General features: G+C 40.7%; 2 protein-coding genes across 8 annotated transcripts in view; both read left to right on the top strand.

The window, feature by feature from the left end:
- KIF16B (kinesin family member 16B) overlaps positions 1–25,906 on the top strand; it is a 198,809-nt gene that overhangs the window by 72,166 nt on the left and 100,737 nt on the right. For 6 of the 7 annotated variants that reach the window (XM_061622598.1, XM_061622596.1, XM_061622599.1 and 3 more), the window contains 7 exons: positions 4,348–4,467; positions 4,907–4,958; positions 6,664–6,801; positions 22,219–22,301; positions 22,499–22,587; positions 24,433–24,465; positions 24,722–24,775. In XM_061622598.1, coding sequence (XP_061478582.1) covers positions 4,348–4,467; positions 4,907–4,958; positions 6,664–6,801; positions 22,219–22,301; positions 22,499–22,587; positions 24,433–24,465; positions 24,722–24,775 — 569 coding nt within the window. The remainder of the gene's footprint in view (positions 1–4,347; positions 4,468–4,906; positions 4,959–6,663; positions 6,802–22,218; positions 22,302–22,498; positions 22,588–24,432; positions 24,466–24,721; positions 24,776–25,906) is intronic. The other variant, XM_061622597.1, reaches the window with a different exon arrangement.
- LOC133384268 (interleukin-13 receptor subunit alpha-1-like) lies at positions 14,336–15,715 on the top strand. The gene is given in 3 exon segments (XM_061626180.1): positions 14,336–15,328; positions 15,331–15,363; positions 15,366–15,715. Coding segments are annotated over 3 exon segments (1,179 nt in total). The 5' UTR covers positions 14,336–14,343; the 3' UTR covers positions 15,527–15,715.

Here is a 25,906-nt window from a genome sequence, read left to right as displayed (position 1 = left end):
TTCCCAACTTTTGATTTTAAAAAGCAAGTCATCTGGTTGGGGTAGAAATGGAACCAGGGTAAATTTTGGTGGGTCTTGGACTGCAGTCATGAGCAAAAAACGTAACTTAACTGGGAGGGGATAGATTTTCAATTTAAATATTTATTTACCTGTCGGAATGCATTTAAACTTCCCGTTGTTGTGGTTGTAATTAACTCTTGATAGTGTAAACGTTTTGATAAGAATGAGACTATACCCTGCTGGAACACAGGAGGATAGATTTATACACCAGACATTTTTGTTCTTCCATCATGTGCTATGATGTACATTTTCCCATTGTTAATATAGTGAATCCCATAATGCTGAGTTTGGAGGTTATTTTGAAATTTATTTGTATTGCATCAACAACACACTGAGTTTGGAGAAGCTGATTGCTTAATAAACAGTTATGAAATGCAAAGCAGTATTTGCATACTTGTACAAGTACAAAAGACATCTGCAAAATCCATAGCTATTTGACCAGCCAATTACCTATGACATTTGAGAGAGCAAGAGCACCAATTATTTTATGGTATGGGTACACAAAATCAAGCTGATAGGTTTTTAAAGGCCATTTCATCTGTCTTTGTGAAAACACTTGATCTTTTTACTTGAAACCAGCGTGAGTACAGTTTTTTCCCTGTGTTCTGACCTTTTGATGGCCATTCTAATTTTTGTATTAAGTTTTCCAAAGGGTAGGTGCTGTAGCTCAGTATTAGAGCATTATGCAGAAAGGTCTTTGGTTCAAACCCTGGCATCTCCAATTAGGGCTGGGAGAGACCCCTGTCTGAAACTCTGAAGAGCTGCTGCCAGTCAGTGGACAATACTGAGCAAGTGAGACCAATGGTTTGACTTGGTATAAGATAGCTTCCTATATTGCTAACACAGAACTTAAATATGTGGTCATTACAATCTGATTGGTGAGAAGAATCATTTATTTCTAGGAGAATGTTAGGTGATGATGGTTAGGTGATGATGTTAGTTGTGATCTCTGCAGTGATTGTATCCAGTGGTGGCTTTATGCTAGTGGAAAGGACTTTTGCTTATGTGAGGCACCTGTTTTTTTACCATTTCCCCACCTAGTGCAGTCACCCCATACTGTTCTAGAGAATCCCCCAACCCTCAGGAGCAACTTTGGAGCGGGGGACCTGGGTATGGTGGATTGGCAAAAATCTGGTGCCCTGCCTTGCATGAGCAGAAGTAGATATCATTGGATACTACCTAATATTAATGTAAACATGTATTGTTTGTGGAACTAACTCTTATCACTGTCCACAAATAAGAGTTCAAGCACACTGTTTTCCAACTTCTTTCATTGAGTGAATTATAGCTGCCTTATGTATACTGGAAGATAAGATAAGAGAATTTCAAGAATTAAAGGGTTCATTTTGTCATGAAAATAACTGTGAAGACAATTCAGTGAAATAGTTTTAGTGCTAAAGGCTGGTTGGTGATTCTTATTCCTTTTTCTTTCCCAGTCCCCAGATACTATCTCTGTCGTAGTCAATGCATGTAAATTGCACACACACACAACACCTCCCTGGGCTCCTGCTGGGAGGAAGGGTGGGATAGAAAGAAAGAAAGAAAGAAAGAAAGAAAGAAAGGAAGGAAGAAAGAATTTAAATGCATGCGTGCATACTCTTTCTCTCTCTCTCTCTGCAGGGCTATATACCCTTTCCAGTTCCACTGAACTCAGTAGGACTTTTTTCTGAATAAATGTGTACAGCTGTGTGCTTGACAGTAGCCCTAACATTTATTTTGTATGCCTGATTTAACATGCCTATCATAATGAAGATATCAATATCTCGCAATATGTCAACACATTTTCCTCTTGTTACGATTATTTATAAGATTAATTTAGTTCTAGTATGATCAAGTACACTTCTAACATTTTTATTTTGTGCCTTAACATTATAGATTTTCTCGATTTGTTGTGGCTTGAAAATGATAGAATCCTCTATTAAATTATCAAAAACTGAGTAATGACTGGTAATAATAGCAACCATAAATAAGTGTTCTGGTAAGAACATTAATATGTGCTCAGCTAGTTTCTCTTTGTAACCTGATCACTTGTAAATCAATTGGTATTAGCTGCAAATTGCAAGGTAGCCATAAGCTAAACAAGCTAAATTATAGGTAACGTAATGTTTCATGGCATAAAAGAAACTGCTTTGTGGCATGACTTGCAGTTGCTTTCACCTAAATCAGATTAGCACAACAATTTAACCTGTTTTAACTTATTACAACTAAAGTAATCATGTGTGAAGCCTGCAGAAGACATTCATTTCCAGTTCCATTTTTCCAATTTTAAAAATCAATCTGCCGACCTATCTTCTGTATGAATATTGCACTAGCACTATGTTATGGGCTTTGCACAATTTTATAAGTCTTTTTTTAAGCAGCCATAAATCACACAAATTACATCAGTGCCTTGGTCATACCTAGGCTGGACCAAGATGTTCTTCAGGGGGCTGAAATATGGTATCTGGGGCCCATGTTATGGAGCATAAAATTCTGGTTTTGTTTCATTTGTTAACCTCTTTTTAAGGTAGCATTCTCACTTTAAAGGAGATGATTCACAGTGGGATCTATATCTCTTCTCTCTTGGCAGAGTGCTCTGCAACGGAGGTGTGCAAATGGCAGTTCAGATTGACTTCTTTTAGAGTAGAAAGTTCTACTTAAAAGGGGGGCAATCTAGGTCTTAGTGTTCAGGATACAGTCTCTATATCTCTTGGAACAGCATTTGCAAAGAAAGTGAGGGCTCTTCCATGCTTCTATTTTAATCTGTAAACTCCATTTAAATCCGGAGTTTCCCTACGCAGCAATACTTCAAATAGTTCTGGATAGGGAAACTCTGGATTTAGTTAGAAGAAAATCAGACAGGGCAGCAATTGGCAGGAAATGTCATGTGGATGAAGATGAAATAAAGAGACATGACAGATTAAACAGAAATATGCATTAGTTCTGAGAGGGTTTGGTGGGAGAACTGGCAATTTTTTGTTTTTGCAATCTTTTTGGTAGGCGCTTTGTTGCTTTCTTGAATGGAAACTTGTGTGCTGAAAACTGAACCTGATGCAGCACTACTGCACATTCAGTTGCATTAATCTCCCAACCAAGGAAATTATGTCCCACAGTTCTCAGGGCAGGTTCCAAACTTTTAACTATATGCAGGGATTATCTGGGCAGAACTTACCACTTGCAGATTTTGCTATCAATGCTGTTGCCCATTGTGGATAAGTAGCTTCACTAAATAAAGCTTTTGATACAGGAATTAGTGTGGTTGTGTAAAAAGTAACCAGACCCAAGAAGTCCCAAGTTGTTAGAGGTTGAACAGTAGCAATCACTGCTGAAGAAGATTTTCCCTTTATAAATTAGCATTTGGTTTCTATATAAAGGGTTTGGTTTTATTTTGCTGCTCTACCATTTCTTGCTGCAGTTTTAAAAGGCTTTGCAGTTCTAATTTCTCTCAGTTTCTCACTTTTCCAGTCTTCAGTTCTCCCCATTTCCATATCAGCTTGCAATCGTTTTAAGCAAAAGTCTGCTACTTTTCCCAGTCCAGTTTGGGAGATGGGGTAGCCCTCCCACGGAGGAACTGATGATGAGCTGGTTCTGCCTCCTTTATCGGATGGAAGCGGATACCCAAAGGGTTCAGAATGTCCTTCTGTATCCATCAAGAATTGATTTTTTTTTTGTTAGAAAAAAATCCCTTTTTTTAACAGCTCTAAGAGTGGTAGCTGGGGTATTTGTCTTTTATCACAGAAATGGTCAGGCAGCAGGTTTAAACAATCAAAATGCAATACTGTGTTTTTATGCAACACCAAACTCATTGCCATAGAATGTTATGAGTTAAAACAGCCTTCCCCAACTTGATGCCCTCCAGATTACAGCTCCCATCATCCCTGTTCATTGGCAGTGCTGGCTAGAGTAGTCCAATATACTTGGAGGGCACTTCATTAGATGAGCAAGTTAAACTGTTGGAGGAAGATGGGTGCTTCAGTCACTACACTTCAGGATGGTAGGATAGGTTATTCTCTTTGTCCTTAAATAGGCAAGAGTCAAAAGCTGTAATGTATTTTTAATGCAACTGGTTGCTTATGTAGAAATAATTCACCTGTTTCTTTTCCAATAAAGGAATGGTCACAATGAATAGTAAGACCTTGTGTTGTATAGGCTATCAGAGCGTTTCATTATAGCAGTTATTTTCCTTTCCTTTTTTTCTGTTGTGGTAACCTCACTCTTATTCTTTTTCTCTTTTAACAAATATAACAATAGAAATCACATGTAGAAATAAATCCAGTAAGCAACTTCTGTCCTGTTTATTTTTTCCAGGAGCAAACTTTAGCTCTGAGGAAAGAAGGAATTGGTGTTGTACTAGATTCTGAGCTGCCTCACCTAATAGGCATTGATGATGATCTTCTGAGTACGGGTATCATTTTGTATCACTTGAAGGTAACTCAGTGTTTATCTGCCTTCCAGTTCCTGAATGGACAATTTTAATCGTAGTGTTAATTTGCTGTCTAAATAAGCTAAGTATCCATTACTTCTCTGCAATAGCATGTCATCAGCTGTTAGGTACGCTAAGTTGTTCAGAATAAAAGTCAGCTACTGCCTATATCTGTCCCAGGAGTCAATTATAGATGAATGACGTTCTTGTTGAACATACTGGTTTTTCATTCATTTTCCTGTAGCCATGAATTAATGTTGCTTGGAAACTTTCAAGATGCTTTTGCCAAGTAAGCATAGAAGTAAAAAGGAGTAATAATATTTCTTTGATAAAGCTCTTTAAATCATTAGCCATTGTAAAACCCATTTCATTAACTATTGTTTGATGCATGTGGTGCAATTTTATTTTGTACCCATAATAAATACGTGTTACTTTTCCCTGTAGGAGGGTCAAACACATGTTGGCAGAGAAGATGCCGCATCAGAACAGGATATTGGTAAAGAAAAAAAGAAAAATAACAATTGCGTCTCTTTCTTTTAGGAACCTGTCTGAGAGATCTTCCAAAAACTAAGGGATATTCCTCATGCTGCTTTTATAAGTTAATGGCATGCTCTTAGGAATTACAGATATATAAACTTTAGGGGCATTAGAATTTCTATTCTGATTTCCTCCCCTCCTGTGAAATATAAATACAACATAAAGCACTGTGCCACAAGAAGCCAAAAGGTCCACTGAAAAGGTGCTTGCAGGTCAGATAATTCCAGGTGTCTCAAACAACCTGTGGGGCTTAAGATATGATTGATGCAGTTGTAACACTGTAGTCCTTTTAAGCACAATTGAGGTATTGGGAGTGGGCAGTGATACTGAATAGTTCTTACCCCCAACTCCTCTCCTCTGCCCTATGAAATTCCCCCCGCTGTCCTTAACCATGCTCACAGTCATTATTTCTACATTGGGATTTATGCTAACCAGGACTCATTAGAATTCAAAACCAAGATTTTAAGCTCCCTGGGGCCACTTAAGGAAAGGACAAGATTTCAGGGGAGGCCATGAAATTTGTGTAAGCTTTCCTGTAGACCTGATGCATATATTATTGCTTGGGCATTAAGTATCTGACAAATTTTAAAAGTATGCTTCCTGAGATCCCGTGTGATTCTCTTAACAGTAAAGGAAGTGGTCGTCAGTGTCTGCTAATATTTAATCAGTTTCATGTGTGAATTGTTATGGTTAAGTAACCAAAATTACATAAAACATTTCTACAGCTTGAATCTACTATATACTTGCCCTTTTTATACTATTTTTCATGTGTTGGGCTCAGAGTTCTGCAGGGTAGAACTTTTATTTATTTTATTACATTTATATACTGCCCCGTAGCCGAAGCTCTCTGGGCGGTTTACAACAATTAAAAACATTAAAAACAAATGTACAAATTTAAAAACACATTTTTTAAAAAACAATTTAAAAACACATGCTAAAATGCCTGGGAGAAGAGGAAAGTCTTGACCTGGTGTCGTAAACATAACAGTGTTGGCACCAGGCGCATCTCATCAAAAAGATCATTCCATAATTTGGGGGCCACCACTGAGAAGGCCCTCTCCCTTGTTGCCAGACTCCCAGCTTCCCTCAGAGTAGGCACCCGGAGGAGGGCCTTAGATGTTGAGCGTAGTGTACGTGTGGGTTTGTGTCGGGAGAGGAGTTCCATCAGGTATTGTGGTCCCAAGCCGTGCAACTTTGCTGACTAGATGGTGTTGCAGCAGAAGATAAGAAGGCAAGTTTATCTTATTTCCCCTTCTTCCTGCAGCCCCCATGTTCTCTCCCCACATATCTGTTCCAGAAGGTAGGGAGACCCTCCAAAATGTTGTGGAAGATGGTACAGATGCTGCATGGGGAAGGGAATTGGTAAAAATAACTTTTTGCCTGAAGGAGCATTCATTTAGCAGAGTGAGAGTCTCTGTTGCATCAGAATCTTGTCTCTAAAAAGGAGTCCTATTTCTAGTGGGAAATGTCTGTAGTTCTTTCCCTCTTGTTTGCAGACACACATGCAATGCAAGAAGATACTAAAAAACTAGGAGTCCTTTTTTCCCGTGCATAGGATGAGAGTCAGTAGATTTTAAACTGTGTAAGGTAAGGATCATATCATGCATACAGGGGCTTACCTTACTGTTTACTCATAGAAGAAAAAATCTGTTTGCATTTTGTAGTCCTTCATGGCCTTGATTTGGAAAGTGAGCACTGCATATTCGAACATTTCAATGGAACAGTTACTTTAATACCACTCAGTGGAGCACAGTGTTCTGTAAATGGAATTCAGATCACAGGGGCCACACAACTCAACCAAGGTATCTATGTTTCTTTTATTCTTTGCAAAGAAAAGCCACTGCATTATTAGATTTTATTTCCCCTTATATTCTTCTTTTCTATATAAACTTCTGTTAAATATCAAACTTCTGTTTTAATTTAACTACACAAATGATACAATAATTAGAAGCACATATATTTATTGAATATGCATTAATAATATGTATAATTAAACTCACAAACACGCACTTATGCATACACATAGTCTGTGCAGTTCGAATATATGTCCACTATGCCATTCCAGAAAGTGAACAGAACCTCAGATAAAACATCAAGCCCCATGTTTTTGGATCAAGACCAGCCATGAAGGAGTATGATGAATGGGTGCCAGTATTCCTGTATGTCTTTAAAAAATGGGGCTTGACTGTTGAAGAGAAAAATGACTAGTAGCCTGGATTGAGTCTGGGAATGGCAATTTAATTGGACTGAATGTTTGCACTAAAGCTGTCACTGCAGTGGTGCTCAGCTGTTCAATTTCATTTTCCACTACTCTTGAAGGAAAGGGATTACACTTCATTTTTCCTCAGCCATTCTTCTCTCAGTAAAAAGCCTGGCTAGACTGCTGTATTTCTGAGTTTCACAAAGAATGCACAGGCAGTTGCTCTGGGAAATGCAGTATCTTTCATTGGTTTCCTCTCTAAGCCATTTTTAAAATGAATATACCCAAGTGGGCTGTGGAGTTTGAGTATTGTCACCTCACAAGACACCCTTTTATTTTTAACATTTTCCTCCTCATGTTTCTCTCTCAAGTTTATCAAAGCATACTCTGGCCCTTACTATCCTCTTTGTATTTCTTATAAGTTCAGCTTTTGTAGGCATCGGATGATAGTAAGTGCTGCTAATCAACTGACTACATTTCACTGTTGTATATGTTAAAATTGGGAAGGTCAATTTCTCCCTACCGCTCCGCCTTCATGTCTTCATTAACTTTGAGAACCTGTGTTTTAGAAGAAAACATTAGTCTGGATTAACCTAGGCCTTAAACTTAAATGTTGACAGATGGCAGCTATATGTACACCAAATCACAGTTCACAAGCTGAAATGTCTTAATGCTAGCTTTCATTATGCATGTTTTAGCACTGTTTCTTAAGTAGTATTTAATCTTGCACTCTGGAATCACAACACCTTTAAATACCTGCTTCAGATATTTCTGATTAGCTCCTTTTGCACGTAACAATGCACTTTCCTCTTTAAATTACTGTTCATTTAAAATGTGTTAAACTCTTCCAGGAGAGTTGTGGGGAGTACACCTTGTAATTAGTTACCACTTCTTTGTCCAAATTAACTGAGATGGTATTAATGTGTCTTTTAAATTCAGCAGTACTGAATGCAAGATTTCCATATTACTGTTTATTGGCATTATCTAATGTAGATTTCAGTCTTAGTTCTATTTTTTAGTCAGGAAAACGTAGCCAAAGCTAGAGTGAAATAGGAGTATATCCAAGTGCTACCCTTGGAAAGTAAAACTAAACCTGTGGAGTTCAATAAATCTTGGGTTAACTTGTTCTCCATCTTGGGAGCAGACATTCTTGCATGGTATTATATGCAAGGCATGTGTAGTAAAAAAAAAAAAGCCCCACAAGGGCTGGTAGTAGCCAAGGTCCGTGTTTCGTATTATGTATGTTTTTAGAGTCACATATTTTGCAGAGAAAGTAATGTATAAGGATGGATGTGAACAAGGCTCATTGACAGAGAAAAGTAGGCATTAAAAAAACCCAAAACACAAATGACACATTTAGAAACATCACATGATGCGGCCCACTTAAGACTAATACTTCAGAATGAATATTAAGAATCCTGAATGTATAAAACATTGAGAATGGTTCTTGCCTAGATTTCTCCCGGGCATGCTATTTTTTTTACACACACTACCCCTTCTTTTAAAAATAAAAATAGAAATATAAGGGAGCACTCAGATGCATGACCTCACCTCAACATACAGTCTGTCATGAAGGATAGAGTTAGGAGGGATATGCCACATGATATTTTGAAAGCATGTAGCTCAACTATGGGAGACCATGCAAAATGATAAAGCGCTGAGAGAGCAAGGTCGTGTATTAGCTAACCATCAACTAAGTGATTATAGTGTTGAACCAAACATATGATATATGACATGATGTTTCAACTAATATACTCTCCCTCCAATTTCACAACTTTAGATTATATCATTTCACTCTGCAGTGATATGGGATCTGTTTCATGAGTAATTCAATGTTATGATGGGAATCCATGTTCTTTGATATAGGGCAATAATAAGACTTGCTCATTATGATACCAGGTGCTTGCTTTTATTTTAATATTTCTACATGCTAGAGTTAGGACTTTAAAGAAAGCAATGCTTGTCACTCTATATTAGACACCAGTTTAATGCTAGGAGAGGTCCCCTCACAGAGCTACAATCCCCAGAAGAGGGGCTGACTGTTAAACCACTTTGGCCACTGAAGTTCTGTCAAGGGAATAGGAGTCTCCTAGCAACTCTGAGCACCCTTCACAAACTACACTTCCCAGGATTCTTGTGGGAAGCCATGACTGTCTAAAGTGAAATAAAGGTCTGGTGTGGGTCTGACCAGCTTTAGCCAAGCCAAACAGCTGTGAGTCTGGCTTTTAGAACAGTGACAGTTGGTTCTTACTGAGTATGCCTGATGTTATATTAGACTTCAATGTTACATTTCTTAAATTAATTAAAAATCAGCCATGCATTTTTTCACTTTTAAACAGCAGAAGATGAAGGTCAGAGTATGGGGCAAAGTCAGTAATAGGATTACAGGTACTCTGTAAACATGGCTGATTTTTAATTAATTTCAACAAACAAACTATGAGACCACTGACAGAAAAAAGTCCCAACAGGAGTCTGGATTTCTTTTCTCTTTACACTTTGATCTCTCGATTCTCTTTGACTGTTTTGTGTAGCACCATGAAAACCAAGGGGGTTGTTAAGCAAGCGTTTCTGAGTTCAGGACTATACATTTTGTAAGGTTTTGTTTTGAAATGAGCTTATGGGAAGCATCAGAATGGCATGGGGGTATTTTCAATTTAACATTGTGGAATGCAAAAAATCCATGCTGGCTATAGTATACAGCTACTCTCATGGCTGTATAACAATGCAACTTGTGTGGCAGACATTTAATTTCCAGATATAGTGTAGGCATAGTGTTTCTGGATCATTTAACCAGCTCACGTACTGGTTACTCTTAACTCTTCCCCTCTGCATAATCCCCCCCTTTTAACATTAATGATGGTGCAGCATGATGTCTGCAGCATAATGTCTGCACTAATGTTAACACCATCCAAAGTTAACTTTAAAAAAAAAATTGATGGCGATACTTAAACAAGCTTGAGTGCCCCCTCTTTCTTTTTCCTTTGACCCTTGGATTGCCTCTCTTAATTCTCACTTTGCTATTACATGTTTACCATCACATCTGAACTGAGCAAATGATGATTTGCCCCGAAAGCAGGATTGCAAGCTACCAATTGGGATTTGTAATCCTGGTTAGTACACAAGCTATGGCTTGCACAAACCATGTTTCCCTGATTCAGATATAACGGCAAACTGTGGTTTTGCTAAATTGATAGTGAGAGTAAATCAGGGCATGTATGAGGAGGAGAAAGTGTGTGAGTATAGGGCGTATTCATGTAGTCCGGTTCGGGACTTCATGGCCTCTATGATGACCTTGGGGCTCTCTCAAGTTGTTACTGGCCCAACACATAGGGTAGGGCACACCCTCGACTTGGTTTTTGCTCCAGATGGAGGAAGGGGTGGTCTGGAGAGAGGGGGGTGGATATCACCCCATTGTCATGGTCACATCACTTCCTGGTGAAGTTTAGACTTATGGCTCCGATGCTTCCCTGCAGGGGTGGTGGACAGATTAAGATGGCCCGCCCCTGGAGACTAATGGAATCCACAGGATTCCTGAATGCCCTGGGGGAGTTCCCAGTAGATAGAGCAGGTGACCCTGTTGAATCCCTTGTCACACTGTGGAACAGCAAGGTGCATCAGGCTCTTGACACGGTTTATTATTTATTTAAAATACTTATACCCCGCCCTTCTTCCGAGGAACTCAGGGCGGCTCACAATTAAAACAATAAACAATCAGAACAACCAATATGCATGTTAAAAACAATTAAAAATAGATTAAATCAAAATAGATTAAAACTATAACATTTTCAGTTAAAAGCCGCCTAAATAAAACAGTCTTCACCTGGGCGCGAAAGGACGATAGCGAGGAAGCCAGCCGAACCTCGCTAGGGAGGGAATTCCACAATCTAGGGGCAGCCATCGAAAAGGCCCTATTCTGTGTCTTGGCAAGAAGAACTTGCGAGAAAGATGGAATAGTAAGGAGGGCCTCACCGGATGATCTTAAAATCCGGACAGGTTCATAGAGGGAGACACGGTCTAACAGATAGCCTGGACCTAAGCTGTATAAGGCTTTATAGGTCAAAACCAGCACTTTGAATTGTGCCTGGAAACAGATTGGCAGCCAGTGGAGCTGGTATAGCAAAGGAGTAGTATGTTGTTTGAACCCAGCTCCAGTTAACATTCTGGCTGCCGCTCTTTGTACCAATTTAAGTTTCCGAGCAGTCTTCAAGGGCAGCCCTACGTAGAGCGCATTACAGTAGTCTAATCGGGATGTAACTAAGGCATGTGTTACCGTAGTCAAGTCTGACAGGTCAAGGAACGGGCGCAGCTGGCGCACTAATCTTAATTGAGCGAAGGCACTCCCGGCCACAGCAGAGACCTGCGCCTCCAAGTCCAGGAGTACTCCCAAACTGCGAACTTGAGATTTCAGGGGGAGTGTAACCCTGTCCAGCACAAGTTGAATCCCCGAGCACCCTCTCCAGCATTGTGGAGCCTCGCTTGCACCTTGGTACACCAGTGAGCTAAGAGCAATGAAACAGGCTGGACGATGGCTAGAGCTCAAGTGGCTAAAGATGTGCTGTGAAGCTGATCGGGCACGAGTAAAGCATCATAACCATGCCAATGTGTGGTAGTGAGGGCAGTGAAGAAGGCCCACTTCTCTGCCTGCATCGCATCGTCAAGTAGCCATCCAGTGGGGCTTTACTGTATTGTCAGGGGTCTGTTGACATCAACTCCAGGAAATGGAGTTTTAGACCCTTTGGAGGCCCACTGTGAATTGTTTGCAAGGCACTTTGAGGGTAAAGTTGCTCGCCTCCGTAGCAGTCTTGATGCCCCATCCACATCTGCTCCACTTCTTGGGAACGGTTTCAGTTGATTCAACCTGATGACGTGGACACGGTGCTTGCGATGATGCGGCTAGCAACGTGTCCTCTTGACCCTTGCCCTTCTTGGCTTATTAAAGCTTGCCGATGGGGATTGACAGGGTGTGGTCAACATGTCATTGTGGAGTGGTTCCAGCTGCCCTGAAAGAGGCAGTGATCCGACCACTCCTGAAAAAGCCCACTGTGGACCCATCGGTTTGTGACAACTCCCAACCAGCTGCAAATACCCCGTTCTTCACTTGGAGTTGGCCCAGTAGCAAACGGGCAGCCAGTGCAATTCTTTCAGCAGCGGGGTGACATGTTGGGGATACTCTGCCCCAGTGAGCAGTCTCGCCGCTACATTTTGCACCAGCTGCAGCTTCCAGACCAACCTCAAGGGCAGCTCCACATACAGCACATTACAGTAATCCAGCCTGGAGGTTACCAGTGCATGGACAACAGTGGTCAGGCTATCCCGATCCAGAAACGGCCGCAGCTGTCTTATCAGCCAAAGCTGGTAAAAGGCACTCCTAGCCATGGAGGTCACCTGGGCCTCTAGCAACAGAAATGGATCCAGGAGCACCCCCAGACTACAGACCTGCTCTTTCAGAGGGAGTACAACCCCATCCAAAGCAGGCAAATGACCAATCCGAACTCGGGAACCACAACCCACAGTGCCTCCGTCTTGCTAGGATTCAGACTCAGTTTACTGGCCCTCATCCAGCCCACTACCGAGTCCAGGCACCTGTGAAAATCACCCTTCAGGTGAGGCCAATGGACCATTTTTAGGGCAGGTGATTGAGAGGGTTGTGGCGCAGCACTTGCAAGTACTCTTGGATGAAACAGATTATCTTGACCCATCCCAGTCTGGGTTCAGGCCTGGTTATGGGACTGAATCATCCTTGGTCGCCCTGATGGATGACCTTTATCAGGAGAAGGACAGGGGGAGTGCGACCCTGTTATTCTTACTTGATCTCTCAGCGGCTTTTGATACCATTGACCATGGTATCCTTCCGGGCCGACTTGGTGAGATGGGTATTGGAGGCACTGTTTTACAGTGGTTCCGATCCTATCTCCAGGGTCGTTGTCAGAGAATAGCATTGGGTGACTGTCTTTCGGCCCCCTGGTAGTTGTGCTGTGGGGTGTCGCAGGGTACCATCTTGTCCCCCATGCTATTTAACATCTATATGAAGCCCTTGGGTGTGGTCATCAGGAGCTTTGGGGTGAGGTGTCAGCAGTATGCTGATGATACCCAGCCCTATTTCTCCTCAACATCTGAATCAGGAGAGGCCATGCAAGCTCTGAACCGGTGCCTGGACTTGGTGGTGGGCTGGATGAGGGCCAGTAAACTAAGTCTGAATCCTAGCAAGACGGAGGTACTGTGGGTTGTGGTTCCCGAGTTTGGATAATGGGTCAGTTGCCTGCTTTGGATGGGGTTGTACTCCCTCTGAAAGAGCAGGTCTGTAGTCTGGGGGTGCTCCTGGATCCATTTCTGTTGCTAGAGGCCCAGGTGACCTCCATGGCTAGGAGTGCCTTTTACCAGCTTTGGCTGATAAGTCAGCTGCGGCCGTTTCTGGATCGGGATAGCCTGACCACTGTTGTCCATGCACTGGTAACCTCCAGGCTGGATTACTGTAATGTGCTGTATGTGGGGCTGCCCTTGAGGTTGGTCTGGAAGCTGCAGCTGGTGCAAAATGCAGTGGCGAGACTGCTCACTGGGGCATAGTATCACCAACATGTCACCCCGCTGCTGAAAGAATTGCACTGGCTGCCCATTTGCTACCGGGCCAAGTTCAAGGTTCTAGTTTTGGTATACAAAGCCCTATACAGCTTGGTTCAGGATACCTGAAAGACTGTCTTACCCCTTGTATACACAGTCGATCACTGCGCTCTGCAGGTGAGGGCCTCCTGCAGATACCATCTTATCAGGAGGTTCGTTCTGCACAATATAGGACCTTTAGTGTGGTGGCACCTACCCTGTGGAATTCTCTCCCCTTGAATATTAGGCAGGCGTCATCTCTGTTATCTTTTCGGCACCTTTTGAAGACTTTCCTCGTTTAACAAGCTTTTAAGTTGAGACCTATCCCAGTCTGCGTCTGTGTTAGAATTCCTTGTTAATATGTTTTTTTAATAATGTTTTAACCCTTTTTTAAAAGTTTTTAAACCTTTTTTTTAATGTTTTTAACGTTTTGTTTTAATGTATTTTAAGGTCTGTTTTTATGATGTTTTAAAGTGTTTTTAGCGCTTCTGGTTGCCGCCCTTGGCTCCTGCTGGGAGCCCTGGGGATGGGACGGGGAAGGAGCGCCATGGCGGCGCTGCTGCCGGGACTCTTGCTGGTCGCCCTCCTTGGCGGCAGCGCCGCCACAGCGGCCCTGCTGGATCTGCCTTGCCCATCGAACTTCACTTGTACTCTTAATGTAAGGCACTGCGAGTTGAATGTGAAGTGGAAACCTATAGAAACAGAGGATAACTGCGTGCCAAAGTATGAGAGTGATATAAGCACTGGTGTTGAGTGGATCAAATATGAATCTAATGAGACACCTTTCCGGACAGTGCTGGTACCTCTGGGTAAAAAAGTAATTTTCAGAGCCAGAAATTCATGTTCATCCAATGGAGAGTGGATTAATATCTCTCTTCCACAAAATGGTATTGTAGGTACAGGAGCCACTAATATCAGCTGTATTTGGCATAATCTTCAGAACATGGTGTGCATGTGGCAGCGTGGGAAGAATGCAAATCAGAACACAGCCTACAACTTGACTGCCTGGTACCGGGGAGAAGAAGTGGTGTGCACAAATTACACTAAAGAAGACGATACCTTTTGATGCGCTTTTGACTTGAAAGCAGATTGGCCTGGAACGCTCAGCATCTCCATCCAAGGCAGTTCCAGCAACATTCAGCCTGTGTGCATAGATAATGAAGAGCCAAAACTGTATGAGTTTCTAATAAAACCTGATCCTCCATCAATTGTAAATATCACAAAGAGCAACAACGGAGTTAAGCTACAATGGACTCCTTCAATATTTAAGAGAACATGCTATGCAGTAAACATTAGTAATAATGAATTTAGCACAACAGAAATTTACAGGACCGTTACTGAAGCATCAATCCCTCTCCAGCCCAAATTACGTCACACTTTCCGGGTGAAAGCCATTTCCTTTTCCTTGTCTGGCAACTGTACAAAAGGACTGTGGAGTGATTGGAGCAAAGCCGTAGAGTGGGGTGAGGAGAATCTCTACGACAATAGTATGTTTTCAGTTCTTCTATACATTCTCATTCCGTTATGTGTAGCAATCCTATCATTGTTCTCATTTACCTGAAGAGAATTAACTGTTGATTCTTCCTACAATCCCTGAGCCTGGAAAGTTTGTGAAACAATTGTTTGAAGAGCATAGTGAAGATCTTCAAAAACCTCCCCCAGAAGACCCAATCAAGGATGAGCAAACCCATTTGTTGGTATTCGTACAGACTTCTGGTAATGAGAACTGAGGAAGCCAGGTGGCTGCCTTTACATCAAATGACTTTTGAATGTAAATCAAACACTTTTGGCACAGGGACTGGTGCTCCTAGCTGCTAAGAATAATCTCTTGGCAATGCCCAGTTGTGTACAGCATTCCTTCCCAGGCATCTCTTGGCTAATCTGTTTATTGTTAAGTTAATTTTATACCAAGTTGTTATATGCTCAAGTTGTATGTTTTTAGTGATTTTACCTGATTTTTATTTTACTGTATTGTATTTTATTCCTTGCTGTGAACCGCCCAGAGAGCCATCGGCTAAGGGCGGTATAGAAATGGAATGAAATAAATAAATAAATAAGGGCGGGATATAAATCAAATAATAAATAAATAAATAAATGTAGCACCAAAGCATTATGTCTGTCCTGAGATTTTCTGGGCCCAGTACAATTTGAATAACATTTAGCATAAAGTATAAATTTGGATAAAATTGAATATGTCATATGTAAGCTTGTACCTTCTTGCAGGTAGGGATGAAGGGCTCAGAAATTAGGGGCCACACACAGGTAATAAGATGTCAGACAGGCAGAATGTCAACAGGTGAATCTTTCCCCATAATTATATTTCCATGCTAATAAAAGCTTATCTTGTTTAATTTCTGCCTGCCCCACAGCTGTTAAAGACAGAAGAGGATTGCTCCCCCTCAGTGCCAACTCTAAACCATGCAAAGAACTCAAGTTAGAGGAAAAACAAAAACAAAACGTTCTGAGCAACTTGAGAATATTTTTAAAGAAAAATATTAAAAATAAACATCTTTAACTGCATAAATGTAATACAGTAGGGCCCCACTCATATGGCAGGTTACGTTCCAGGCCCCCGCCGAAAAGCAAAAACCGCCGGAAAGTGGGGCCCTACTGTATTCCAGCCACCGCACCACAGCTGACAGCAATCAGCTGTAGCGTGGGGAGCTCCAGCTCCAAAAAGTAGGGCGCCAAAAAGCAGGGCCCTACTGTATAGCATTCACAGGCAAAAAGAGCTGATGAGTCAGTAAAAATAAACACACACACAAAGCTAGGAAAACAAGCATTCCTTCATAGTCCGTGCTTTGATTGTTACATTCTGCTCCTGATATCTTAAAGCAAAACACAAGATGAAAACATGTTTGTCAGCCTTGATCAACAGAGAAAGTACTCTGCGCATGTGCAGTTTCACATTTTAAATTCACTTCCTGCCTTAGGCGGAGAGGCAGTGACTAGTCCAACACATTATTGTTGTAAAGATATAGAAGGAGTATAAAATGGCTGCAAAAGGGGAGTTAGGCTGCACTCCCCTTAATGGGAGTAAGCCCCATTGAATTCAACAGGACATACTTCTTCCCCTTAGTGAAACTGGGGAAGCCTCTATTGGCAGCAGTGGAGGTTTCCCTGCTGATGCAAATAGCAGCTTTGGAGAAGCAGTTTTTGTCAGGGCTGTGGCAGGTAGTCCTGCCCCTCAGACCCTTCTCCTTGGCTGCTTTTTCACATAAGAAAAAGGACCACATTAATTGCATTCACACAAGTAACATCTAGTTTGACTTTAAGGGAACTTTAAATCCCTTTGACCAGACAAGGTCACAGCTGACCTTGACTATGAGGGAGTTACTTTTTTCATGTTATTTATTATGTTTGTTCAGTTATATCCCTCCCTTTCCTCCATGGAGTTCAGGGTGGCTTACATGGTTCATTTCCATTTATCTTCAAAAATCCTATGAGGTAAGTTAGTCTGAGAGGTGATGACTGGCCCAGGGTCACCAAGGGAGCTTCATGGCTGCATGAGGATTTGACTCCTGGTAGAGTTACCTATTTGCTGGGGGGGGGCATTTATATACCACTCAGTCAACCATGACCTCTGAGTGGTTTGCATGCTTGAAACAGTAAGCAGACTTGGAATTTCTACATTGGTGCCATCTCTGCCTCAAGCTGTTAATTTTTTTTTAGAATCTACTTTCTTTTATATAGAAGTAAATGCTTCAGCCACGTCCTATGCCTGAAAAGACATACAGGCTTCAATCACAAAGTCGCTTTGCAGTCCAAGACTCCCTACCTGCTTGGGGAAGCATATTTGTGAATCTTTACAGGACTGGAATAGAAATGTGGCATTTAGAATTGCTTTTTGCCATTGCTTATAAACAGTTGAGTGAATGTACTTAAATCACTGTCTGAGCTTTCTCAAAGAACATAGTAAATTAAGCTTTTAGGGTGGCACAAATGATGAGAAAGAGAAATGCTTTGTAATGTAATGAACATATGAAAGAGTTAAGAGGAAAATTTGTTTTACAGTGCTAGCAGGCAGAATTGTAACCAGCTGGGACTCCTTTACTATAGTTTCATAAAAATATGCCAATTGAAAGGCAGGCCAACCTGGTACACAGCATAAATTACACTGATAGTATTGAAATAGCTTTGCAGCATAAAGTTTTATGACTAGTAAATCTCCTTTAAGATTAGGTTGCAATAAAGTGCAGTAAGCAATGTTGGCATAATTTTGAATTGAAAGAAAACACTAGTTTCTCCCTTTTGAAGGGGTGATTTGGCATAGTCTCTAAAGTATATTTGTCTTACAGTCTTTATTACATTTTAATTTCCATAGCGCGTTGAGCAAACTATCAAATAAAGGGGGCTGAGATGGAGATATTTGAAGAAAATTGTTCTGTTTGTTCTTTGTCATTTACTTTCATCCATAAACTGCACTGTCAAAAAAATTGCAATTCTGTTCCAGTTAGGGAAAATTGCTGGAAATACTGAAATGGCTGGAAATATAAATGGATCAATACAATTAACCAAAGACGCTGCACTCAATGTGTTTAATTGGCAGTGAGGATTCTGACATCATGCAGGAAGTCTTCCAACCATCTTTCAAACAGTGTTTGCCTCTTCATCCTTAAAAAGACAAATACTGTCTCCTTTATCACCCTCTCTTGCCCTACTGAGTTATTTTGATTGCAGTCTTTCCAGTGCCCCTAACATTTTATGATATTTACAGAATGGGATCTAGTTTGTAATTGGAACCTCCAGAGCATTGTTGTATCTTATTGAAATCAAGAAAACTGTTTGCGCTTTTACAAAAATAATTAAGCAAGAACATAGAAAGTTGACTCACTTGATAGCATCTGATTTTGTTTGGAGCAAACAATCATACTGAAGATTTAGATTGGGAATGCACTTTTGACACCAAAGACAATGAAATCAAAGAAGCTGAAATCCCAATGCCTAAATTGTCCTTATGATCCCCAGAATTGTCTTAATTCTTTTCTCCATTTTTTATGTATCCTCATATGGATTTTTAAATCAAGAAGCACTTGGCCCTTGATAAAACAGGCTGTGCTTATTTGATTAGCTCTCGAAGCCAGTTGTTCACGGACAGTGTAGTACATTGTTTTGTGTAAAAGAAGAACCTCAGAACTTTGAACCAAACTGTGTGTCACATAAGCTTACATTGCATCCTTTTGCATTTAGGACATACACTCTGCATATGTATTTTGGAACTGGTAGGAATGCATGCTAGAATGACCACTGCTCACCTACTGTCTTGGCAACTAGTGTTCTAATCTGGGCTTCATTGGAGACCTCCCTGCCTGTCAGTTGGGTGACTGTGAAGATTAGTAGATTTTTAAAATAAATACTGCAAGTCTCTCAGTCAGGAAATTCAAAAGGAGCTCCAACAATGTTGTTGACTACAACTTCCAACAGCCTTGATCATTGGCTATGCTGGCTGGGTCTGATGATAGCAACACCTGAAAGGCCACAAGTTCTCCATTTCTTAAATATACCCATGCTATCTTTTACAGTCCACTTCTGGGCCTTTAAAAGCTCAGACAAAGCAAGTTCTGTGCTGCTTGTTTCTCTGGATACAAAGAGCAGTGTGGCCCTATCTGAGGTTTGCCTAAGTGCCTTGTTAGACATTGTTTTCTGAATCTTGTGAGAGAGTGACGCTGACACAGGTCTGCAGCTCATTCTTCATACTCGCCCTCTGTCTTGGATAAATACTATGTGTATCTGTACTTGGGCTTTCCCCAAACCTACTATGGTTTCCAGCAGAAGGGCTGAGCCAGGGCAAGCCTGTCCTGTTAACCTGGGTGGTCTTGTTTTATCACCTGAATGCCATGTGCCTTGCGGATGGAGCTCCCAGCTGTTGCTTTGGAATAAGTATGAGTTTGCCAATCATAGAATATGATTTCACTCTGCATTTTAATTATGAAAGTACTCTAGAAATGTCTTTTTAAAATATGTTCCTAATTTAATGTAGTTGAGGTGGTTTGCTAATATCTGAGGGAAATATTTCATGTCAGTATCCTAATCTAGTCAGTTGAAATATGTTTTCCAAGTGGATGGCTGTGGCACTATATCATTGTAACTTAAAGGCACGTTAAGTGCATAAGACTGCAGTCCTCATTCCACTTACCTGGGAGTGGTTTTACTTCTGAGTAGACATGGCTAGGATTTGTAGCCTGACACTGCAGTCCAAACCCCTTTTGTGCCAGGCTGAGATTAGATTGGGTGGAAGTGTCCCTCTGCCAAGCCCTCCTGGCCCCCACCCACAAAGGGATGCTAGCTTTGTCCTGGTCTATAAAGATTAATGGGTAATTTGAGAAGAGTATTTTCTTAAGAAACTTGTTTAGCCATTTTAGCATTCTTTGCTTTGGATATTTGCATTAATTTATGCTTGTGAGCTGGGAGAGGTGCTACAGTTCAGTGTTAGTAAGATCACATGCTTTGTGTGTTTAATTCCATGATATTTGTATTTAAAATGAGAGTGGATAGTAGGACTAACAGACACCGCTGCCTGCAATCTTGGTGGAGCAATTTATTCCTTGATTATTTAAATAATTTTTGTCCCACTCTTCAGCCAGCCAGATTACAAATATCAGTGATCTGACAGGCCCTTTCCTCAGCCTTATAATTTAAAAGACATTATACAAAAGGAAAATGGAGGGAGGAGAAAAAAAGCAAATTTGGGCACTATTTCCTAGTTATAGAATTCTTGTAATGGTCAGCAGGAATGCAAAGATTTCAAGGAGAAGTGGAGCCAAACGTTGTTGGTCTTTCTGCAGTCTCATCTCTCCTTTTCCTATAACCTGATGACATGACTGCTTGCAGAGGGAAGAACCTGGTGGAGCTAGTCTTTCAGCAGTATGAATGGAGATTCTCTATATTCCCATTTCTGTCCTATGGTGGACTGGCTGCTGTAGATGATTGCTGAGGGATCAGCCTGATGGAACAGACAATGACTTAGTTTGGTTTGGAGAGCGCCTCTCTCCCTGAATAAGTTCTTGTCAGTTAAGATTATTGGTTAGGATCCCACTTTAATACTGTCTTTAGGTGGTGTTAGAAAAGAGTGGGGCCTGCAGTAATCTCAGAGCTCTGGAATGAGTTTATTGGGGTGCACATCATTGTGTTTCCCTGTTGAAATCCAGAAGGCTCTGTGAACCCACCTTTTAAAAGCAAGATTTAGGTGAATAAAAGTGCTATTGCTGTTTGGCGTTTATTTTGCTCTGTAGTCTTTTTATACAGCTCAATTTAAATAGTTGTGTTATTGGTGTTTTTGTAGTGTTAGGGTTAAACTTGTTTTGTAACAGATTTGAGCTCTGGGAGAGTTGAAATAAAAACATTTTCTGTTATGGACTAATATATAAGGCATATCCTTATAAACCATCCAGAGAAGTTGTAAGACCCTTATATGACAAAATAGTAGAGAAGCCAAAGTATATATTTGAGTTTGTCTTTCTTATAGATGTTCTCTCAAAAAGAGCCAAATCTGAAACATTGTTTACAGAGAGTGGATCTGTCAAATTAAGGACTGTAGACGTTGTATACTCGGAGTTTTAAAAAGAATTCTTTTCAAAATCTTTTCTATTTGTGAATATTTTAGTGTCTGCTTCTATGGTCATTTTCTTTTGATAGTGCCAACAGAAGAAGACACAGCTGACTGAAATACACATGGGTATGAAAGTGTGCATTTCAATTTGTAGGAAATAATGGCAAACTTTCAGAAAGAAAGAAGATAAAAATATACATGACTGTGGTGATTGAAAGATGTTTTATTTTGTTTTGATCACCCTAAAAGGCCTTGAGGGCGTATATAAGAAAAGGATTGTGAGGTAACTTTCACTGCCAATAAGTTCCTTTCACTTGCTCTTAAATGTCTAGGCAAGATCCTTCTGTTCTTTATTAAAATAATTTTAAAATGGTAGTGAAGGAGAATCTAAACTGAAGTATGTGAAGTTTGAAACAGTGGCAGCTGTCTGCATCTATTTTGTGTGTGTTTCTTTTTACTTAATGGAGCAAACTAATTGGCCTGGTTTGCATGTCACAGTAAGCCAAACTATGGCTTACAAGGATGGCACAAATGTGCTGGCTCCCAGAGAGGAGCTTGTACCAACTTTGCTCCTCCCTGGTCCATATAGCTTAGTGCTGTGCAGCAGCTAAGCCAATGTTTAGCTTAGTGTATAGCCTGAATGCCAGATCGTGGTTAAGCACGCTCTTCCTTAAACACAATCTGTAGCCAAGGTTTGTTCTTGCAATTTCCTCCCCTGGAACCAGCACGTTCACGTGAAGCATTTGGTTTAGTATTAAGTACAAACATGGCTAGTATGTGTGGTCAGAAATTACACACACACACACCTCATCGCCAAAAAAAGACCCCTTTGTGTGTTATGTAGTCAATTGAACTATGTATTTTTCTTACCAGGTGCTGTTATATTACTTGGAAGAACAAATATGTTTCGTTTCAATCATCCTAAGGAAGCAGCCAGACTGAGGGAAAAAAGAAAGGTGAGGTGGGCTTTGTACTTGGTGAGCCTGTGTTACTTGTACCTGATTTATGCCTTTTTGCCTTAGATAGTCATGTTGCCCTAATTTGCATTATGAGATTAATACATTTTTTGGCTGGGGAAAATGTGAATATTTTAAAGGAAAATGTATTTTAATTTAGTAGTAAATAATTATTAAATCTTCTGCTATCTTATTAGAGTGGGCTGCTTTCTTCCTTCAGTTTGTCCATGTCAGATCTTTCAAAATCTTGTGAAAACCTCTCAGCGGTTATGCTGTATAATCCAGGGTAAGTATGTTCTAAATATTATTATACCTACTGATATCAAGAGTGTGTGTGTGTGTGTGTGTGTGTGTGTGTGTGTGTGTGTTAAATGTCAGCATTTGAAAAGAACAGTTTTCCTAACTAACCTGCTGCATGTGGATGCTTATATATATCAAACTACTTATTAAGTAATGTTGTTTGGTGTATTTCGCATTCAATGTGTAGAAGTAGACCTGTATCTAGACATAACTGCCCATTCAAGTTCTCCCATATTGGGTCATTTTGTGTTCTTGTTTAATTATTTGTGGGGTGGGGGAATGAAGCACCTGATGAAAAGTCCACAGTTTTGCTTTCTGTCCTCTTCCTAGGTTCTTATTCCTTGCCATTTAAAGATCTCTGTACTCGCTCGCTATATTTTTGCCTTCTTGGAGACTTCTTAAAATGTGCATTTTCATAATGGAAACTGTTGAAGTTCACTCAACATTTTTGCAGTGTTGGACGTGTGTCTGCATGTGCCAATAAACTGCTTTTTCTTATGGAAGGGAAGGCAGCTAATAAAAGAATAAAGCACCAGACATGTTAAATGTGATAATGCATTTAACATTACATGTTTGGTACTAAGAAGAAAAGCTGGGCCAGAGTAAGGATCTGTCTAGTCCAGGGTCCTAGTTCCAACAGTAACCAGTAAATGATTCTAGGAAGCTCTTAAAGCAGGTTGTTCAGGCAATAGCTGTCCCTCAATATTTGTCCCCCCAGCAAGTGGTATTTAGCTGTCAGAGCTGATAGCTGTTGATTAACCTGTCCTCCGTGAATATGTTTAATCGCCAATCTGTTCGAGCACTTTCTTGAAACTTAGCAATTTGAAGCAAGGAGATGTTCCATCTCTGATTGTCACTGCAGTCATTCTATTAGTCTGCTTGAGTGTTTGTGAATCTGCGTCCAGCACTGATTCTGATGTGCATTGCGCTTCAGAGTAACACAAGCCTGAAGTAAAAACTCAGTGCAAGCAAATTTAACTATAGACATTACCTCTCTACTTCTGTTAATCCTGCAGAGAACATATATTACATTGGAATAGCAAATAGCCATGCTTGAGACAAGAGAGGGCATTTTTCCTTTACTGATGGCTAGTTTCAGGCACTGTGCTTCAACTTCAGTTTTTCTTAAAAGGCAGCTATTGCTGCAGCGTTGTGAAATCAGATAGTGACTTCCACCATGCTTCTGTGGCTCCCTGAAGAGATGGGCTACTATATGGGAGTGATTTTAAACATCTGAAGAGGTCCCAAGTATCTTGGAGTTATTCTGTAGCTGTTTAAGTGTGGGTGATGCGCCGTGTGGCAACGGTATGCATTCTTCTGTCATGCTTAAAATGTAACTTGCACAAGGAAAACTTCTCTTGCCCAATGAATTGCATAACGTCTGACGGAAAATATACTGGCCTACTGCTCTGGAAGTATACGTATCCTATTGCTGCTTCTCGTTAAAGTGGGACTCCATTCTATATATACTGTAGTTGTTTATAAAATATGGATTGCAACCTAACATCCATAAGTAGAGTTATGGATTTCCTGCATTCTCTTGAAAAGCTGCTGCTGAAGCTTAAGAGACATCCCTCACCCCACAAAAAAGCATAGCTTGTGATGCAAGAGGGCTGAAGCTGGAGAGGGTAGTCAGCAGACATACTTGCGATAATAGAAGTGCCTTCCACTTGCTCTTGAGTCCATTTGGATTCAACCCTACATATTTACTTTATGTTCTTTAGTTGGGTTGTTGACATATGACCACTTTTTGCTGCTTTTCTCTTTAATCTTATACCTATAAACTCTTTGCTTAACTGATGACTTTATTTCTCTCTACCTCCTCTGGCAGCCTTTTCCCTGTAAAAGGACCAATCTGTCTAAGGTAGAGAAACTAAATTTCTTTATATTCATTGCTATACCTGCATGTATCTAACTTGTGGAAGCAGTGCTAATCATTCATCTGTCTTACTTAATGTGGCTGTATTTGGTTATAAATTATATTGAATATAAAATTATTTTATTACGTTGCTAAGTATATTAAATTATATAGTATATCAAATTATATAGACTGGCAGTTCTAATCATTCATTAGAATTTCTATTTTAAAATTTAATGTTGCTTTTCCTTTAAAAAAACAGATTAGAATTTGAGAGGCAGCAACGAGAGGAAGTCGAAAAATTAGAAAGTAAAAGGTAACTGATACAGATGTTTGACTGTAAAAATGTGTACTGATAAGTGGTAGAAAGGAATTGTATTATTTCCATTGCTGGAATATTTTATAGACAGATTACATCTTAAATGGGAAGGGATATTTCATTTATTAGCTTTTCAAGCTTTACAGAGCTTTCCTTTAGACAAGTCTGTCATAGAAGGACAAACAAGAAGGTACATAAAATTGTTTTAGGTTTGATACCATTGACCATGTTGTCCTTCTGGAGCAGCTCAGGGAGGTGGGGGTATCCAGCAAGGTTCCATCTTATCCCTGCTATTTAACATCGATATGAACCTGCTGGGAGTTTTGGAATGAAGTGTCACCAATATGCGGGTGACACAGCTCTACTTCTCTGTGCCATCTGAATCAGGAGAGACAGTTAATGTGCTAGACAGGTGTCTGGAGGTAGTGATGTGTTGGATGTGAACCAACAAACTGAAGCTGAATCCTGAAAAGACAGAAGTATTATGTGTCCAAGTACTTGAGTCCAGGAGATGGGAAGACGGCCTGTTCAGGATGGGGTTGTACTCCCGTGGAAGGAGTAGGTTCATAGCTTGGGGGTACTCCTCAATCCAGTATTGCCACTGGAGGCTTAGGTGCCCATTTCCAGCCTGGCCACGTTTGGACAGAGATGACTTGGCAACAGTACTCCCATGGTCTGGTAACTTCCATATTGGATTATTGCAGTGCACTCTATATGACGCTGCCGTTGAAGATGACTCGGAAACATCATCTGGTCCAAAAAGCAGTGGCCAGATTACTGGCTCAGGTTCCTTTTAGGACTCATATAGCCCTTGTTCGAAAACAGTTGCCTTGGTTGCCAATTTGTTTCTGGGCCCAATTCAAGGTGTTCACATTAGTGTTTGAAGCCCTAAATGACTTAGGCCACAAATAGCTCACAGACTGTCTCATTCCCTACAGACCCTCTCGGGTGTTAAGATAGCAGATGGGGCCTTCTTGGTAGTTCTGCTACCCTCAGAAGTTCAGAGGATTGTGGGCCAGGGGAGAGCTTTCTCTGTGGCAGCCCCTAAGTTGTGGAATTCTCTCCCTACAGTGGGGCATCTGGCACCTTCACCATATAGTTTTCAGTGAATGCAAAGACATACCTGGT

This window comes from Rhineura floridana, chromosome 4 (assembly GCF_030035675.1).
Source record: "Rhineura floridana isolate rRhiFlo1 chromosome 4, rRhiFlo1.hap2, whole genome shotgun sequence".
Lineage (NCBI taxonomy): Eukaryota > Metazoa > Chordata > Lepidosauria > Squamata > Rhineuridae > Rhineura > Rhineura floridana.
Note: the sequence above shows the minus strand (reverse complement) of the source record. Positions and strands in the feature narration are given on the sequence as shown.